The following is a 19,990-nucleotide window of genomic DNA, read 5'->3' on the forward strand; positions in this document are numbered from 1 at the left end:
TCACGCCACTGGATGGGGCGGGGAGACAAGAGGCTATTCAACACATACACGGAATATTCCTTTAAATGTCTTTTTTTTCAAGGAGGAATAACAAAAATAGAATAATTCCAATAACTCTCTCTTTCTCTATATCTCTCTAATTGTCATCTCTGCGTCTTTATAAGCTGCCCTGTACAGCTCCCTGAAGTGGGGTTAGAATTGGGTTCTGGGGGGGTTTGTTTTACTCTGCTTGGTGTGGCAGGAGGGCGGGGTTTACCAGTGAGGGACGTCAGTACCCCTAAAATGTTCAACCGCTGTAAACACCGCCCCTCCGGCAAACCCTTAATACAAATGCAACATACTCTTTGGCCCAAATCTGCAACCATCACCCTTCCTTCTCCTTCCCCCTCCTCGCTCACTCTCTCGTAAAGCTGGACTGCACACTCTGGTCATTTTCAGCATTTTACCCCTAAAATACATTTCCATATGTAATGTATGGGGTCTTTCAGTTGAGACGCACTGCATAGTGGTGGGCTACAGCCAAAATATATGAAGTTTTGTGTTCTGCACCGGCCTAAATCGTGAAAACCCAAAGCTACACTCTACTTTTCTTTTTGCATCTTTTCATACATTCGTAAACGTACGAGTCTTTTTCCCTCTTCTCATTGCAACCTGATCCAAAACCTGATACTTTTTGGGGTTCCGGTTGGGTCGCTAAATCCTCCACGCTGCTCCTTTAAGTTCTGCAATTATTGTAAAGCCTTTGTGTCCGTAAAGCGGTAAACTAATAAGACTTCTCGTTTGTTCTGCGTCTGTGACGGATTATATCCGTTGTAAACTCTGACACAATGATTTGTGGTCCACTTTGTTTTGTCGTCTGAAAGTCTGAAGGGACGTTTGATTTGTTTGTGCTCGTCTGGCATTTGGTGTCATTTTAGTGGCTCTGCTCATTATGTTCAACAAAAGACTGTGAACGTGTCAGTCACACAAACTCTGTTTCTGATGAATGTTTCAGGGGAAAGTATCCTCGCCTGAGCTGCAGCTTCACTTCTTCCACACGGCTTTTTAATGTGCGTCTCTTAGCAACAAGTTGCTCCTCGGCTGCTCCGTATCTGCAGAGGCCGACAACTTAAACCAAATGAATTCAGGAGCGACTGCGGTGCCCTTTACTTTTGTGCTTGCCGTACCTTTTTATCACTTTGCAGGGTAGCAAACGAGAGAGTGAGAGAGAGGGGGGGAGGGGCGGAGCTTTTAACACGATTACTCCTCTGAGTCACGCGACAGCCGAGACGAAGGGAGAGAGGAGGTGACGGGAAGATGATGTATATGAGAGTGAGTACATTTTCGGCGCGGTAATCCCCGCGTGCGGCGGAATCAAACCCTTTGCTCCTCATTCCCCTCCCCCGCCTCGCCCTCGCTCCTAAAGAAGGGATAATGGATTACATGTCCAATATATTTCTAGTGTCAGCTCTCTTTTTCACGCTTTATATAAATGTAATTTTCAATAAAATATGTTGTCGACATATTTCAGATTGGTAATATACTTCTGCAGACATTTCTGGGAGGCGGAGCTGCACTTGAGGCTAAACTATTCTCATTGGTTGGTGAATGGCGAGAGCCGAGGGGATCGGCCGAATGCACTGAGGGCCGATTGTTCCCATCGTCCGCGAGCTCGTTGTTGGCAGACCTTAAATGTATCAAAAAATATGGCACCGAGTTGGCAGTAACGCAACCGATGAGATTATTTCTGCCTCCGGTGAAACTCTGCTTCTGAAAACCTCAATATCAAATGAAATGCATCCCCACAAAAGGGATAGCACCCTTTGTTTACCAGTGTACCCATATGATTGTACCTCTATTCACTTCCCTATTGAAGACTGTCGAACCAAAAGCCTCGCGTTGAAGATATATTCCATCTGTCGGCACAGGAGGCAAAACAACACCAGGTTTTACACCCATCTTTAGACGTGCCGTATCAACACACTGCCCTCCTCTGCATGCCTGTATGTGAATGCAGATGTGTGCAGATGTTTGTTTGGAGATAGCGAGTACAGATTAGATTCACATTAAACATAAATGCTCCCTTTTTTACACCTGTACTGGTGTTTTGGCCGGAACCTTTGCAAAGGTTGTGTGTTTGTGTGTGTTTACGACCAAGGCAGCTCAAATAATACAAACGAAATAACAAAATAAAAACACAGTCGGCGCCGCAGCGACACGCCCATAATTCAGTATACAAGGCAAACAAACACAGAGATTTATAGGTTTATCTTTTTTTCATTCACTAAATATTTAAAACAAGCGTCACTTGACTAGTCATAGATGGTGATCATTTATGTATTTTTAAAATCTTTTTTTTTCAGGATGATGGAGTACCTGAAGGACTGTTGTAGGGACGAGAGGTGTGGGTGAAGGAGTTTTGTTTTCTTTTACTCTCTCGTCGTTAGGTGCGGTTCCCTCCCTCTCCGCCCACTAGGGGGAGCTCTGACTCAATAGCACCGAGGGATCGACTGGGAGTCAAGCGATGAAAGGTTCCCTCCTCCCCTCCACACGGTCCATCCATGCCGGGGATAAGTCAGGTGTTAGAGCTGAACCGCTGCTAATCCACACATTCTCAGACCGTCCACGCGGCCATCCAGGACTGAGGGTCAGGGGGTCAAATACCGCAGGGTGTTTCGCTCACAAGTCCAAAAGTAAAGGTCCTTTATGCCAAATCACATTCAAACCCTGCGTGTTTGTGCACAGATCCATTCACTCCTCCATGTTAATCCCACGTTTGGGATACTCGAAAGAAAGGTTCAAATAAAAGTATAAAAACTCAGAGAGCAAGAAAGAGAGAAGGCAGAAGATAAGCGTTGATTGGTTTTTTTGTGTTTTCTTTTTCAAACTAAGCACAGCATGTATTTTCTGAACAGTCAGTCATTGACATTCATCCGGTGTCGTGTCGTCTGCCGAGCTTGGATGCATAGACTGAATGCAGAGCGGTGGAGAGGACGGAGAGAGATGGGAGAGACAGGGTGAAGGTGAACAGAAAATGGGGGAGGGTCAGGGAGGGAGGAGGATGTAGAGATGGTGAAAAGAGGAAGTGGTATAGAGGAGTGGTGCTACGTGTAAAAATAGAAAGAGGTTGCAGTGTGTGGGCGACGGAAGAGAATGTGTGTGCTACCGTACGTGCCAGAAGAAGAGAGGGAAACAGGGGGATGACGCTAGATGCAGAGAGACAGATGGAGCGCGTCCTCCAGCAGCGATGAAGGGAGGAGGAGAGGAACGAGTGGGAAGGAGGAGGGAGGCACAGACCGTCGCCTCACCTTTGAGGCGAGAGAGACAGAGTGTGAAAAACAAACAGAAACGACCCCCGCAACGTCACTCTGCGACACTGCAGTCAGTCCCAACTCTCCCGGATCCTCTTGGTTCTGGAACGCGGGGAATGTGTGGGTGTATGGAGAGGGGCATTCCAAACCTATCCCCAAGAAAGAAACGGCGGGGTGACGATGCACACACATACACACATATATACACACGGAGTGATGACACACGCACATACATGCCAAACACATGAACAGGCACGGGTACGTGCACGCTCTCCCTCTGTCTTTCTTCTCTGTCTTGTTTTTTGGCACTTCCCTCGATACACACTAACACACACCCACACACACACACACAGTTAGGTCCCCTCTGGTCTGTTTGTAGTTTTTAATAGTCCTTTGGTCCCATCACCAGAGACCAAACATGGATAAAATCCCTGTTCAATAACCAGGCCTGCTTCATACTCTCCGTACAGAAACTCCACAGGCGAGATTTCATCTGCGCACACACTCGTATGAACACACACACACACTGTTCCGGTCTGTTTTTCTGTTTGTCTTCCATGGCGTTACTCCTTAGTCCATGTGTGTGTGTGTGTTTGTTTGAGTGCGTTTTTCCTTCTGTCATGTGGGCAGTGTGTAGTCCAAGCTGTTTGCTGTACACTATTTTTAGTCCTTGTGTCCGCAAATGATATCCGTTGGTAGATGCGTCACATTTATCTCTGTACATGATACATACCGTACGATCCAATGAAGCATGTACAGTATCTGGCCATCTGGCATGTGGAGGAAAAACATACAAGAGAAAAAAAAAACATTTCAACAAAGACTGAAAAAATATGGATTGATGAATGTCCCGAGAAAAAAAATGTCAGGACGCGAATGCAAAAAAGAAAAGTGCTTACGTTCCAAAATGTCTTCTTTTTGCCGGGTACCTCTGCGTAATGTTTTTTTCGAAGGTCCACGTTCATGTTGGCAACAAAATATGTGACATGCCCATGCGTCATCTTTGGCGGCAAAAAGCCCCCCATTGTGGTTTCTTCTTTGTTAATCCTGCACTTCGTCCGCTCAAGTCACGCTGACGACTGCTGTGGTATCACCATAGAGAGATGAGGAGTTATGATGATGCCCAAGGTTTTGGGGCATATTTTCTCAGGTGCCTCTTTACACAATGAATAATTTACCCTTCAATTCATGTGGGTCTGAAGGTTTCGGTGCTGTAGTCCTACTGGTTGGAGGGCTTTGGTTGAATCGTAGATGAATTTTTAAATCTTCTGAATTTTTATTCCATTTATTTCTTGGATTTATTTGATTACTGATCCTCTGCGGTATCCTTGTGGATCAGTAATAACTGGTTACAGATTCATATATATGCCGATTGTTGTCATCTGGGACTCTTGTTTTCTTCATCCTGAAGGAGCCAGGAGTAAAGGTATCCACTGTATATCCTTATATTCCAAATGTCCACTCCACCCATCATCTATGCATCCAGCCTCCACACTGAGCAGATACCCCAACAAGGAAAATATGGTGCGGCGTTGAAGCAAAACCTTAAGACCTCCACCTTTCATTGAAAATATAGCGAGGAACAAACATTGCTCTCCACAGATTTCTCGCTTTTTCCTAGAGGGGCTGGTTTTTCAGGGAACAATAGCGCTTCAACCATGGGAGGGACCATTTTGCCCAAAAAATGTGCTCCAATTTGATTGGACAGTGCAAATGGTCAATCAGTAGTTGGAGCGAGCCGATTGGACTCGTTGGTCGAAAGGCCCCATCTGCAGTGGGTGGCACATTGTAGAATTAGTTGGTAGCTTTGTCGACAGCAAACGGACCTGGTTAACATCCGTTACCGATACTTCCGTTCATTGATCGTTGGGTTTGCCGTCTCCTCCCTCGCTGGTCGGCGACGAGGTGGTTGAAAACTCTGTGACCCGTCGCGCCAAAGGGTTTGTGCTTTTGAGAAGCTCCATAGCGGAGACTCTGGCTCCTCCGCCGGAAGCCTTGCCGCCTTTCTTCTGTAGCAGGGCCATGAAGTTCTCATTGCGGGAGCTGGACCTCTGGCTGCCTAGGGTCATGTTTCGGAGGTCGCTACCGCTGGTGCTGTGCTTCACCGGGGACACAAGGCTCTGGCGGCTGCCGAAGGAGTCCGTCGGCTCCTTGCGACCTAGAACCCTTCGCTTGGACCTGGGCAAAGAAAAGAGAAGATTATTAGCAAACGGTAAAAAATGATAAGATAAAGAAGCACATTTAAATTCGTAATTTACTCCTCAAACTAGATGGGCCCCTTTCACACATGAAGTCACATGAATGTTGGAATGGGTGAATGGGGACAGGGATCGATATCGATATCAGAGGGAAATCTGGAACAACAATTTTCCCAATTCAAGACCTCGTGACATTTCAGGGGAAGTTAAATGAAACCAGTAACATTGTCGGACCAAAAAAGGCTCTTCAACCACGATGTTTGTAAAAATAATAAGAGGCGTCTACTGCTGTGTACACCTTGCCCTTATCTTCCTCTTGTTCCGTTTTATGGCCTTACTGCTATCTGCTGGACTGTCCCTCGCCCCATCTATTGTGGGCATGCGTGGCAAGACGCGAGGCGGCAATATTCCTCAATGTAGTGCATGTGTGAATCGTAAAAAATCACCAGCGACGCCTGAAAGGTTATTCCAGTAATCTACGAGGAGCTAAGTGTGAAAGTGACTCCAGTAAAGTAAACCGTGTAACTACAGAAAGGACTCCATCCCTTCTTGTGACAGATGAACACACTGACCCCCCCTTAACCTTTTCCGTGTCTGGCTTTCAAGCTATTTTCGGCATCATGCCAGGTAAAATCATGACCACTTGTTGCTTAGAGACTAGCTTTCATGTGTGTGTGTGCGTTAGAGAGATCCTGAAAAAAGGGCTGTTGGTCATGCAGTAGCACAATGTACATGTAGCCGTTGCTAGGGAACCTCATGCCCGATCTGCTTCACACCTTTTCAACGGGACAATGCGTCTTTGCGTCACGCTCGGGGTTATAATAAGCCAGCAGGGAAGCTTGCCGTTGGCTGAAACCATCTCCGGTAATGAGTTAATAATGCACCGTTTAAGCCTTTTCCAACTGCCTCTTGAAAGGCATCTCCTGTAATATCAAGTGTGTGTACTGCATGTCTGAGATGTGTACTATATGTATATGTGTACACACACAAACCTGTGAATAATAGTGAACAGGTCTTCGGTGGTGTGTGTTGCGGGCGTGCCGGCCAACAAGTCGCCGTCCGTTTCCTCTGCGATGTGGAGTACCGTCTTCTCATTGACTGCCGAGTCATCTGAACAAGATGAGAGAAATGATACACCAAAAGCCAATATTCATAACACACGTGTATGCGATTCAAAGTATATCTGACTTTGCTGCATACACATCCAGGTATTAATTAGATAATAATGATGAATGTCATCTTCACTGTTACAAACAGTGGGAACCAGTCTGTGTTTTGATTCTGTCCAATTTTAGAACAATTGAGCTTTGATTTGCTTCAAAACCGGAGAAATCTCCTCTGGCAGAATCAGGAAGTTATGCATCAAACGCAGCAGGAAAGGATCCTAATCACCCATAGCAGCTCTGACAGGCTATCATCAAACACATGCATATAAAACCTCTGACTAAGATAAAGCAGTGTTCATTAGCTAACACGGTATGTGTTAGCAAATACTGCATGTACTGTAGGGTGTATTTCATTGTTCTTAGTGATACAAAAATACACAACCACACCTTGATGATTCTGATTAACGTGTAAGTGCACATATATCTAGTCGACAGACACGGCAACACCACAGAAGTTACCAAAAGTAAGTCACTGCTCGCTAGCTAAGTCATTAATGAACGCTACCTCAAGAATTCTAAATAAAGCCTACAGGGTATGAATTTGCTTCAGTTACCTGCCCCAATCCCAGTGCTGGTCATTTTCCCTTCCAGCTCTGTGAGGGAGGAATCATGCAGGGACGACTGAAGTGAAGACTCTTTGGAACTCTCCTCGTATATTCCCAAGTGGTTCTCATCTTGCTCAAGCATATCGGGAACACCGGGAGAACCGTGAAACTCTTCTGGTGGGAATGTTCCCACGGGAGACCGGAGACCCACGGGGCTGTCGGTCTGTGGGGTCTGACGTTCCGTGCTGCCATTGGTGGAGGAGTGGACCGACGAGGGAAGAAGCAGAACATTCGGCTTCTTGGGGACTGGAGGTGGAACCTGGAAAGGAATGACGATTTAAATACATAAAGAATTCTGAGACATGAGTAAAACTTAAAAATCAGGACATAAACGAGATTCTTTGCCTCCATGAACTGTAATTCTACTGTTTGCATTAATAACGCCCCTAGAATAATGCATTTACTGAGACATGTCTTCCTCACCTTGGGTTTCTTTTTGTCCGACAGCTCTGCCAGACAGGAGATTGTCATCCTTGAGGGGAGGGTCTTGCTTTTGTCCTGGAGCTCCAGAGCCTCCTGGTTGCTACAGGGAGAGGGAAGCGATCCTCCGTCCCCAGGATCAAGACGGATCTCTGGGTCTGCATCAAATTCAGGCTCCATTGCTGGGTCTTCAAGAAGAGGCTGGGGGTCCGGAAGAGGAGGGAGATCGAAGAGGGACTGGGAGTTGGGGAAGAATGGATGATCATAGGCAGTTTGTGGATGGGTGGTAAAATTTGGTAGAAGTGAGGGACTTGTTGTTTGTGGTGGAGGTTTTTTGGGTTTGGGTCTTCTCATGACTTTGTAGATGTTACCTAGGGGCACAGGCCGGTCCACGGGTGAGCCAGGAGGTGAATCGAGGGCTAGGGGGGAAGTGGAGGAAGGGGAAGGAGACTTGAGGAGTAAGTTTAGGGGTCGCTTGGGCAACGGGGGCTTGACAGCGACAGGTGGTTTGGGTTTAGGTAGGGTAGGTGGCGGGCTGGGGTACTCGCCAAAGTCCCGGCCGTGCTGTTCCTCTTCGATAGTGTCAGACGCCCCATCAGGGCAGTCCTCCAGGTCACCACGAGAGACGCAGCGAAGCCGAATAGTCTTCAGCTCATTCTGGGTAACCACAGGCAATGCCTGCGAGGAGCTGGGGCTGATTTTCCCCGGCTTTGCCGCCGTGGAGGTGTCAGAATGTCGCCTGCTGGCCTTTTGCTTTGGCTTGATTGATGACAGCTCCAGATGTGCATTCCCTGGCATCTCAAAGGACAATCTAGACCTCGCAGTCGGGTCCTTGGGCGACGGTAGTGATGATTTCCTTTCTGGGATCTTTGGACGCAACTTACAACCCAATGTCCCTATTGTCCCGTGACCTGCCATGTGACTGAGTGGAACAGTTGGGGTTGGAGTCTCTGACTGGCTGGAATAGCCACTTGACGGGGACATGAGTCCCGGGGGTTTGAAGGGCGAGGACGCCTTGATGTCGGTTTCCATGGAGAGCTGTGAGGGTGAGGTGGCTCTGGAGGTGGAGGGGGAATCAAGCAGGGACTCCGAGCTGCCTCTGACTTTCATACATTCAATCACTGTGGTACCCGTTGCTGTGCTGGAGCCTGATAAAGACCTGGAAGAGAGGAGAACTCATTGCACATCTAGTCTTAACCTACCAAACAAATAACGAACAAATAACCAGAAAAGTAGACAGATTCAATTTGGATCAAGCACATAAGTGTTTCCTACCTGTAAGGGTCATTCTTCCACTCCCCCAGCTGCCAGTGAGTGGGGAAGGTCAGCTCTGTCTCTCCCTCCCTCTCGGGTGCCTGGACCTCCAGGCTTGGAGGTCCATCAGTGCCTCCATGGCCCAGCTCCCGCTCCACAACACTGGGTCTAGAGGAGCAGGACGAGCTGGGCAGGAGGAAATCGGGCTGGAAGTCTGGGAAGTGGTCCCTGGGGATGTGCAGGCTCTTTGGCCGGCCATCCCGGTAAAGGCCGCCTCCATGGTGGATTCGCCCCTCGGCTTCTCCGAGGTTCTTCATGAGAGAGACACTCCTTACAGGAGGGGGCGGCTTGCGCTTGGATTTCTTCAGCGAGATGGAGCGGGAGCGTAGCCGCAAGCGGCCGTCGGCGCTGTAGTCTGAAGCTGTGACAGAGATTGTGTCGGCAGTACTGGTGCTGTCTTCGGAGCTCCCTCTAGGGTAGAGAAGGGCGTAGTTCTCACTCAAACCCAGAAAGTGATGATGCTGTTGTTGGTGGTCTGTTAATGTCATAGCATTCCCGTTCCCCGTGGGCAACATGTTCCCGTCTTGCTGGCCTAAACCACCTTCTGTAAAGCTGAAGGAACCAGAATCCGTGGGCGTAGAAAGGGAACGTTCCCGGAACTTGAAGGCGTTCGCCGCTGCTATGGAACGTGCCGACCTCTCCCGCCCTCTCCCTGCCTCCGCAACCCCTCCTCCTCCTCCTCCTCCCCTCCCTCCGTCCGCGGCAGCCCCTTCCGTCTCGCTCCGCTTCCCCATCATCGCTCCTGGCATGTTATTCCCTCCTCTCCCAGAAGGGTTCGTCACCGACGTGAACGAACTGGAAAGTGAGCTCACCGACTGCCCTGAGCTCACCAACATCACCCCGTCCTGCGCCCCTCCTCCAGCGTTTCCGATGATGCTGTGCTGTTTCGGCGGGACCGCCGGGCCTTTGTTCGTGCTGTAATTGTACGGCTCGTTCCACGCTCCGGGGGAAAAAGTGGAGCCCTTCGGTCCGTTCCAGGAAGAGGAAGGTGTGTTTGAGCACAGCAGCCCAGACGTGTCCATAGTTCCTGGGTGAAGATGGTCCGGTGTGTTTCCTGTGGAGGAGGAGACAATTAATACGACTCGACTGATCGAAACAAACTCACATGACCTTATAGCAGATCTCCCTTCACAGCATGATATCGACTGTCTTGCTTACTTCAACAACAATATGTCCTTGAGATAAACGACACACTTTCTGGCTGCCAACTTATATCTGAAAACACTTCTGCACACTGACAGCACGTAATCCTTTACAGCACCAGACCTTCAGGATTCATTGCATTCTATTTACTACAAGATGTGAATGTTTGCTTTTTCATGTGTGCGTTTGGATTAATCAGTGAATGACTACTCATCTCGGGTGTTCCTGTGGCTGTGATTGGCTGTCGCAGGCTGCATCAAAATTCTTTTAATCACCAATGTCACATAATGGATCAAAATTCAAAATGGATCATCAAATGTTCGGAATCGGCCATGGACACGAAACAAACTACATGAAAAATGTTCAATGTTCATCATTCTTAATAACATTTTTTATTTCAGATACATGCTATTCTTTTTCTTGCCTGTCTGCAATCAAGGCCTTATTCAAGTTAAACTGTTTACATGAATACTTCATACCCTGCATTTGAGCATCCGTGTTGCAGTGAATAAATCAATTAGGCACGACAAGATCCTGGCTGCTGGCAACACGGCCCTTTATTATCCTTTTTTCTGTTGTGTTTTTTTGTTAAATTAAAAATTCAGATTTGTGAACGGCAGAGAGAAAAATTATGAAGATGTTTCCTGCCACAGTGAGCAGGATTGAGCCAAGTAGGAATATAAACATGCAATACTTTTTCGCAAGATAAAAATATTTGATCTTCTGTCGTTGTTTCACTAAAATACTAGAAACTTGGCTGTCATGGTCCCATCTCTGCCTTCTTCTTCCCAAGGTATCAAATGAGAAGGAAAATGTTTTCACAGCTTCAAAAAGCAGAAAACATCTTGTGAAGTGAAATCTAGAGCGTCTAAGGTTTCAACACCAACAGAGTCGCAGCTGACATTGGGGTTAGCAGTTAATGAGTAGAGATGTTTGTTTTTAGTGACCTGCACCACGGGAAGACAAGAGAAGAAGAAACGGAAAAGAGAAACACCGGAGGAGGGTAAGCGCTTCCTTTAATGGTGGAGCACACACACCTGCAGGTAAAGTCGTGTCGAGGTCAGAGTGGGTCTTCCTCAGGGGGAGGTTCTGGTGGAAAGTGTCCGTGACGGGTTCCAGGGAGCGGGGCTGGTGGGGGAAGGGGTCCCCCGGAGAGGGGGATGGGGAGTGCTGGAGGAGGTCGACACCGTGGAATTTCCCCGCTCTCCCTTCACCTGGAGGAGGAGCAGAGCAACAGCGAGGTCAGTGTGAGGGAAGGGAGAGTCATTTTACTTGACACACAGTAAATTCAATAAAACTCTGAATCCAATCATGTCACTGACATGGCAGTGAAGAATTAGATGAGGACTCTTGAGAGACAGAGATGTGTAGAGAGGAATGTGGTTCTGTCAGCAGCCCCTGATTTAAAGTTATTCTTAAAAGGGTGCAACGTTTTAAGAAATGTGATTTAGTGTTTTTATTACACTCAATGTAATAAAAACAGCGTGTCTCGCTCGGGTTAAATGGTATTTGGAGATGGACCAAGAACCACTAAAGTGGCTTCAAAATACATTGACACTGTGACATTGTGGAGAAGTGCGGAAACCAACATTGGCTGCGGATGCACGAGTCATCATTTTATTATGAAATCAATGTGATGTGAATCCTCGGAAATTGTTCAATGAAGCTTTGGTGAAAGTTCAAAAAGCAAGATCTTCTCTCTCACGTTTAATATTCATATAAAATTATTGTCAAACATGATCTGCTGCTTTTTCTTTTACCAAAATTATAGTTTTCATTCAAAAAGTACATGAAATAATCAATTCCATTTGCTTTTTTTCTGTTATGCTACCATCAATAAAACTCCACACTTCCTGCAAATGTTTCACAATAAAAGACCACAAGTAAAAAAGAAGCGATTTTAGCATCAGCAGCAGAATGTTTAAATCGATAACTCCTTTTTTTCAACTGGAGGAACATTGAAAATGACAAAGACAGCATTAAACTGTTGTAACTACATGCTTGAAAAGTCACACTTTTCCTTTTTCTTCATGCCATCATGAACCTACATGTTCTACATTTCTAATCCAGAGCGATTTACAGCAGACGCTGCTGAGAAACCTGCTGTTCTGTTGTACTTCCTGTCCTTGTGACGTCTCGTCGGAGCAGACAGTAATCCAATGAGTCATCGGAGGCAGCAGGTACCCACTTGATTACCTCGACGACGTGCGGCGCAGTCTCTCACTCGGCCGCATAATTCAGTCGGGCCTCTATTAAGCCATCGGCCCTGTTTTATAACGCCAGTCGTGTCGGTCTGCTGCTGACAATCTATGTCCTGCAAGAGAAACCGAAGCCGTTCAGAGAAGTTCCATTTACCTCGGAGAGTGAAGACAAGACGCACAGAATCAATGAGGCAAAACAAAAAAAGGAATCAAATTAAGTTGAATCAATGCAAAAGTGTGACGCAACCAGCACCAACACAAACCGAGTTATAGGAGCAACGCAGTGTTCATTGTGCAACCAGTGACGGCAGGTAAGCACTCAACATACAGATGTCCTGCGTTGAGTTTCTTCATGAATCAAGCGCCGAGTGTTGAATTCAATAACTGCTTGTTTTGGAAACTAACGTGACGCTGAATGGAAAACCAAAAACAAAGCGTAGGGAACCGTATTTTATAACTCCGACACGTTCACCTTCTCTTCCTCTACCTGTCTCGTCTGTCTTCTTCTTGCATCTCAAGGGGGGTTTGCAGTCACACATGACTCCACCCCGCCTTCCCTCCGTTCTGTTTGTACCGGTTTCCCCTGTTGCAGCGGCGAGGATGAATTATACATCCAAGCTATCGACCAACACAGAGTTACAACTGTTTGAGCTATCGGAGAGACCAAAGAGCAAACTAATAACAGAGGCGTTACATGATAAAAGCACAAAACATCTGCAGGAAAAAACAATCGAGTTCATCTGAAGTGATGCAGTTTTGAATCCACGTTTCCAGAACAAAAAGCTCCGGTGACCGGTGACAAGGTTTTGCACCAAAATGAATTTTGGAGGCTAGAAATCCAATTTGCTGGCTGGATAATCGTTAAGTGACTGATTTAAGTGAAAGCCACCAACCCTGGCAGACGTATCGTGGCGGCTTTTAAGTTATTAAAGAGAAAGAAAACCCTTTGCCGTCTATTCAGAATGAAGGGATCGTCCCACCTGTTTGTCTGCTCCTCTCATTGACTACCTGTCTTTTCATCTCGTCAGCAGTCTATCGGCCTCAGTCATTCATCCTCCGTCTGTTTCTCCACCAATCTGTCTCTAGAGTTCACCGAGTGCCATTTAACAGCTGTTCCCTTTCTGCGCATGACAAAATAAGAGTGCTTGACATCTACCGCCATCCAGCAGAGACGAAGCTATGACTCAACCATTGAGCGGGGATAGATATGACTTCCTGTCTGGCTGTCATGCATTCAGCCACTTCCTGCTGACCCGACTGCCTCGTTTATCCTCATTACATCCAGTCAAAGGGACAATATTTCGACAGTTTTAGGCAGCAAGCAACGTGACATTCATGCCCGTCTTTCTTTCAGGACGCCGTCGGCCTCGTCTCTGATCGAGCCGCCGTTCAGAGGCTGCGAGTCTTTTGTGTTGCTCCTGCAGCCATGAACAACAGACGCTATTTCAACTATCAGCAGCCTTCGCCAGAGAGACAAGACAGTGATTCTTTCATCACAGTGTCTCTTCAGGGTGGCCCTGGCTTCACAGTTACAGGTTAAAATGAGTCCTCCAACCACAGAAGAACCATTTTGTTTTTCAATTACTCACCCGGTGTTACCACAGGGCCCTGCAGCGAATGAGGAATCAAAACACGGAATCTGTCCTATTTTTGGGGGGTTCTCTTGTGTTTAAAAAACCTTCATAAAAGAGCAATTTTTGGGGAAAGGGGTATGTGTTTCTGCTAAACTCCCCAATCACACTCCATCCAGGACTGCATTGACGAAATGCCTGTTTTATAGTCTACGATTCTTTTCCTTCTAGTTGTAAATGATGTCTGCGAGCCTTATTATTGACCGCTTCTGTAGAATTAATGAACAAAGTTACAGGCTTAACAAAAAAAGTAGCGACTGCACAAAGATTTGACTGCACAAAGACAACATTTACATACCAACTGGATCTTTGTCTGACCAACATGCCCCAAAAAAAAGGACTTGGAATGAGTTTAGAGACGGACAAAAGCCATGTTGTTTTTAGCCATTTAAGGGATTTTTGACAAAAACAATTTCTTTCTCTCTCTCTCTCTCTCTCTCTCTCTCTCTCTCTCCTAACTCTATTTCTATCTCTTTCCACCAACTTCAATCAAATGATGCACCTGCATTTAGTCTATTAGCTTCCTAAAGACAGCGATTAGATAAGTGTTGCTGCTTGTGTTTCAGTTTACAGCCATGAGGTGCACGTTCATTACAAATGTAGATGGAGTTCCTGCACTTATACATCGTGCACAGGTTCACATTTAAGATCAGAAATCAACGGATGCTCTTCAATGAATGTGTGTGATTTATGAAAGAGCTAAATAATTGCACAGGCAACGACTAAAATGTCCCTGAAATCAAATATTAGGGACGTTATAAATTGACAGTGGAAAAACTGTCTGTCTGCCTACAGCCTGTCTGCCTGCCTGTCTCTCAGCCTGTCTGCCTGCCTGTCTCTCAGCCTGTCTGCCTGCCTGTCTCTCAGCCCTCTCTGCATTCACATCTTCACAGAGTTTCAGCCATTCATGAAAATTGAAGTGCAGGAGGAAGGAGGAAGGAGGAAGGAGGGAGGAGGGAGGAGGGAGGAGGGAGGAGGGAGGAGGGAGGAGGGAGGAGGGAGGAGGGCGCTGTGACAAAAACGATCCCTCATTATCCTTCATTCATCATCCTTTCATCCCGCATCCCTCCAGCTTCCTCTTCTCTCGTTCTGTCTTTCCTCAAACTGCATCTTCCGTCCTTCACCGACTTCTCCCTTCTTCTTCTTCTTCTTCTTCTTTCTTCTTTCACTCACTTTTTCTTCCGCTACCGTTTCTTTTTATTCCTCTCTCTCTCTCTTCTTTCTCTTTTTTATTTTAGGGAGGAGAGAGGAAGAGCGGCGAGTTACCATGGCAACAGCAAGCTGGCTGCAAAAAGCTACCTGTTCGCAGAGAAAGAGAGCGAGGGAGAGGGAGGGAGAGAAAGAGAGAGGGGGAGAGACAGGGAGCAAGATAAAGAGAGCGAGAGAGGGAGAGAGAGAGAGGGAGGGAGAGAAAGAGAGAGAGAGAGAGAGAGAGAGAGAGAGAGAGAGAGAGAGAGAGAGAGGGAGGGAGAGAAAGAGAGAGAGAGAGAGGGAGGGAGAGAAAGAGAGAGGGGGAGAGACAGGGAGCAAGATAAAGAGAGCGAGAGAGGGAGAGAGAGAGGGAGGGAGAGAAAGAGAGAGAGGGGGAGAGACAGGGAGCAAGATAAAGAGAGAGAGAGAGAGAGAGAGAGAGGGAGGGAGAGAAAGAGAAAGAGAGAGAGAGACAGCAGGAGAAAGAGAGAGAGAGAGAGACGGTGATATTTTATAGTTTTTTTCATTGTCAAACAACAATGACCTGATCCTAACAAAGACTTATAGAATACATCTTATTCCTTTGTGCTCACAGATCCATTGTTGTCCAGAAATGATCAATGAGCCGCACGACAACTACAGCAGATGTGTATTAATCCTCCGCCGGAAATAGTCCCCAACAAACGAGGGCCGCCCGCAGAAAGAACGATGACCACAACGATGAATACGTTGTTTAAAAAGATGAAGAATGAAAGCTGAATCAAGTGCTTCATGAATGTTGTAGCGTGTTCACTGTGGAAGGCCGTTAACTCCCGTTGTTTGCTTTAAAACACGACAATAACTGACCCGCTTCTTTTTAACATTCACGTCTTCCGAAGGACCCAACAGGCTTTGAGGCCGAGACCACAGACGGGGAAGTCGGAGTTCACATGAAGACACAATTAACTTTTCCTTTTCATGAGATATGTTGACGATCAGATAAGAGATCAGAGTAAACATGATGTCCTCAAAGTACTCCTCTGTCTCCCTCTCTTCCTCTCTCTCTCAGAAGGAAGAGAGTACCCAAGTACCACGCCACAGGCATGCATCATTATACCTGACCTTCTACTGAGGAGAGGGGGGGAGGGGGGGAGACAGAGAGCAGGAGGAAGAGACACTTAACCGTAGATGTGTGTGTGTGCGCGTGTGTGTGTGTGTGTGTGTGTGTGGGTGTGTGCGCGTGTGTGTGTGTGTGTGCGCGTGTGTGTGTGTGTGTGGTTACAAACACTTAAGAGACATGAGAATAAGAAGGCGACGCAAGCTAAGTTCAGGACCATTTCTAGCATTTAGGAGGTTATTTTAAAATGAAAGTCGTGTTTCTACTACTTCAACGACTACGAAGCAATGATTACAGCAAGTCATTCAAGCTGTACTGCACTCGAAAGAGAGAAAAATAGACATTTATTTAGCATTTTCCTTTCCGTGTAATTTCCCATGACTCTCACGTCTACTGTCACAGGAAGAACCGACTCCCCACAGAACAGCATCAAATGTGTGAATCGTATTTCTGCTCTGAGGCATTAAGAACAAAGTCAGCCATGTTGTTTTCTTTCACAACAACAAAGCGATGACAGCACTGACATCAAATAACCCACAGACGTTATTTGCATATTTTCTAATCACACTGATTCAAAACGCTGATTGATCAGCAACTTCTCAACACGCCCTTCATCACGTCTTCCTGAAGTTCATGTGTACTTTTCAAACACCCAAGAAGAGAATGGATTTCACCTCTTTAATAATCTAAATTAGAGAGTGAAAGTCATCCTCAACGAAGTACCCGTTACTCCAAACGTGACCTCCCGCTGTTGTTTCGCGTCCTACCGGTGACGTCGAGCGGTAAGAAGTGACCCGGCGTCCGCCTCCCGAGCTGCCAGCGCGGTTTGTCTGCGACGGGCGGTCCGGTGGTTGCGGAGGCGGCCGTGGTGCTGCTGGTGTTGCTGCTCCGACCCGGCGGGGGGCGATCCGAGCCGCGGGGCGACGGGGTCGGGGAGGGGGAGGGGCTGGTCGCGGACCTCAGTCCAAACACAGAGGAGGTGGTTTCATCGTCGTAGAGCTGTTTGGACGCCGGCTAGAAGAAGAAGAAAGGGAGCGTGAGACGTGGGGAGCAATCGTTGCACCACCAGCACCACCAGCATCACCAGCATCAAAGGCAGATGTGTGGCTTTCCAGCTAAATGCTCCTTTGACTTTGAAAGCTGCAGAGTTGGGTGCTAAGATGAAGGGCCGATGTGAATGCTTTCAATCTTCTAGAGTTATGCTTTAAATCCTTCTAAACACAAATGCACAATTAGTTCTGGCCTGTTTCCTTCTTGGTCTCAAACTGTTTTGAACAACAAATCCCAGAGGGAAGAGGACATTGTTGTAGATTTAATTATCTCGCACCGTACTTCAAACTTCCTTCAAAGCTGATGTTTCTGGCTCATTTAGCAAACTAAAGAACTCAACTTTTTCTTCTTTAAATCGGTGTAGAAAAAATTTAATTACAGCAAAAATCAATACAACCGAGGAGGCGAGAGAGCCCGATGGAGGTCAACTGCTCCTCTACTTCCACAAGAACAGAATGTTCAGCTCTCTTTAAGCTGCTGCAAAGCCAGTGGGAGGAAGGAAAGGTAAAGTAGATAAGAAACGACAACAAACACAGTACGTGTCTCCTGATTTACATTCATATAGCCAGGCCATGAAACCCAAACAGCTTCAGAGGGTGAACACTTCAGTCCGCAGCCTCTTCCATGAAATACATGTGAGAAAAACCACGTGTATGTACTGTGTGATTTCAGATATCTCGGAGAGAGAGGCATTCACTTAACCGAGCTGTTTAACAGCTTGCCGACAGGAAACGGAGCGCCAGTACGCAGGAAGTGTGCGGCCATCTTGCAGTAAAAATCACCGCGTGAGTCCATCAAGCTGCCGCAACGACACAGTTCAACATAAAGTGAGAGGCAGAGGAGGAAAGACGAGGAATGTCTGTTTCATCCTTTGTACTTCTTCACACGTCGCGTTTCAAAGAGCGTGAGCTGACTGACTGACGGCACTGTTCTCATGTCTGATCAAGCGTCGGAGATCTTCCCGGCTGGAAGGCACCAAATGATTTGGTGCTTGTTGATGGAAAACCTGCCGAGAGCGTGAAAAGGATGACGACTAATTCTGACGAATGTAACAAAAGGGGGCGGGACATATTGTACGATAGCCTTTGATATAAAAAGGGACGACAACAAAGGCAACGAGGCATTTTGTCACAACATGAGTATTCGCTGCGGCAGTGTTAGCGACGCTGAAATGAGTGCTTCAGTGAGGCAGGGAGCCAGACTTCCACTCAAAATAACTTTACAACACAAGAGTGCTTCAGGCCTACAACCAGGAAATGACTTGCAGTCAACGTTGTTGTTTTTTAATGGGCTTTTGGTTGGAAACCTGAAATCAGGTCTGTGGTTAACAAGCTGAGGAGTGTGTGTGTGTGCGTGTGTGTGTGTGTGTGTGTGTGTGCGTGTGTGCGTGTTCACCAGGAAGATGAAGTCCGATCTCTTGTTGTTGAGGGAGACGGGCGATCGGCTGAGTGAGGTGGACGCGTCGTCGGAGCTCTGCGAGGACGGATGCCGGAAAGTCTGACCGGTCAGCTTGGTGTCGTACAGCTGCTCCTCAAAGTCTGCACACACACACACACACACACACACACACACACACACACACACACACACACACACACACACACACAGAAACAAAAGTCAGTTAGCATCAACAACAGTGCACAGACGCACACACCAGATCTCCTTTCTCTCGTGGCCGTGAGCGGAGATCCAGTTGGACTCCTGCTCTGCATCACCTCCTGTTTCCCTCCTGCAACTTCTGCCGTGCAACCTTAAAGGACTCCTTACGTTTCTTCCTGATCCTCTGCTTGTTCTTGATTCTCTCCTTTCATTCGTTCCTTCTCTTCAACTCCATCTTTCCCTTTTCTTTCCGTCCCGTTCCTTCTTTCTCTCCCGATATCTGTCTGTTTTCTCCCTCTCTGGCAGCTTAGACTGACTCTCCCTCAGGCCATTGTAAACAGATTCCTAACCCCCACCTCCCCCCTTCTTCCTCCCCCCTACACACACACACACACACATTCCCCCTCAAACCCCCCTCAGCCAATCCTTTACCCCAAAACACACTCCCAACCCACTCCCCATTCATCCCTAAAGCTCACACACACACACACACACACACACACACACACACACACACCCCGACATCATCCTGCTGTCAGCTTCAGTGGAACAGCAGCGTCAGTAAGGCACAGCGTTCTGGGTTGAACTTGCTCTCTGGAACAATATGGATTCTTTGCTGGTGGCGTGTCGTTGCCTAGTGATCGTGACACATCTGTGCATATTGTCATTCTGTGATATGAGGGAACGGAGTCATCAGTGGGACTTTAAACAGCAATCAAAGGCGCTCCTATTCAGCATCCAAGCATCAGTCGACACATGTATACTGTATATGTAATCCCACTTATATGCCGGCGTTGGATTGGTTCGCTGCTAACGGATCACCATCATTTACGGCACAAAGGAAGTGGGTCACAGCCAGAACAGGAAGAGGAAAACACTTTTGTTTTCCCCGGGAGCCATCAGCAGCTATACCCCGTTACCAAAGAGTATGGCTGTAACTTCTTGGTGGTTACGATCCCCAGCAGCAGAAATGGCAGACGGTGGAACAACAACAGTTCTGTGGGAAAACGTTTTCGTGCCGAGTTGCGAACTTTTTCCCAACGAAAGCAGCACGAGCTCCAAAAGACAAAGACTGATCTGATCTGA

At 47.1% G+C, this 19,990-nt stretch overlaps 1 protein-coding gene across 1 annotated transcript in view; it reads right to left on the reverse strand.

Annotated features, from left to right (window-relative positions):
- Nucleotides 1-19,990, reverse strand: part of nhsl2 (NHS-like 2) — an 84,344-nt gene that overhangs the window by 113 nt on the left and 64,241 nt on the right. Inside the window, exons 3-10 of the mRNA XM_079295505.1 lie at nucleotides 18,701-18,843; nucleotides 17,023-17,269; nucleotides 11,174-11,350; nucleotides 8,955-10,047; nucleotides 7,683-8,838; nucleotides 7,209-7,518; nucleotides 6,481-6,598; nucleotides 1-5,468 (exon numbers count right to left, since the gene is read on the reverse strand). The exon at nucleotides 1-5,468 is cut by the window's left edge and continues 113 nt beyond it. Of these exons, the coding sequence (XP_079151631.1) occupies nucleotides 5,147-5,468; nucleotides 6,481-6,598; nucleotides 7,209-7,518; nucleotides 7,683-8,838; nucleotides 8,955-10,047; nucleotides 11,174-11,350; nucleotides 17,023-17,269; nucleotides 18,701-18,843 (3,566 nt within the window). The 3' untranslated portion in view covers nucleotides 1-5,146. The remainder of the gene's footprint in view (nucleotides 5,469-6,480; nucleotides 6,599-7,208; nucleotides 7,519-7,682; nucleotides 8,839-8,954; nucleotides 10,048-11,173; nucleotides 11,351-17,022; nucleotides 17,270-18,700; nucleotides 18,844-19,990) is intronic.

Source organism: Melanostigma gelatinosum (genome assembly GCF_949748355.1).
Source record: "Melanostigma gelatinosum genome assembly, chromosome: 23".
NCBI lineage: Eukaryota > Metazoa > Chordata > Actinopteri > Perciformes > Zoarcidae > Melanostigma > Melanostigma gelatinosum.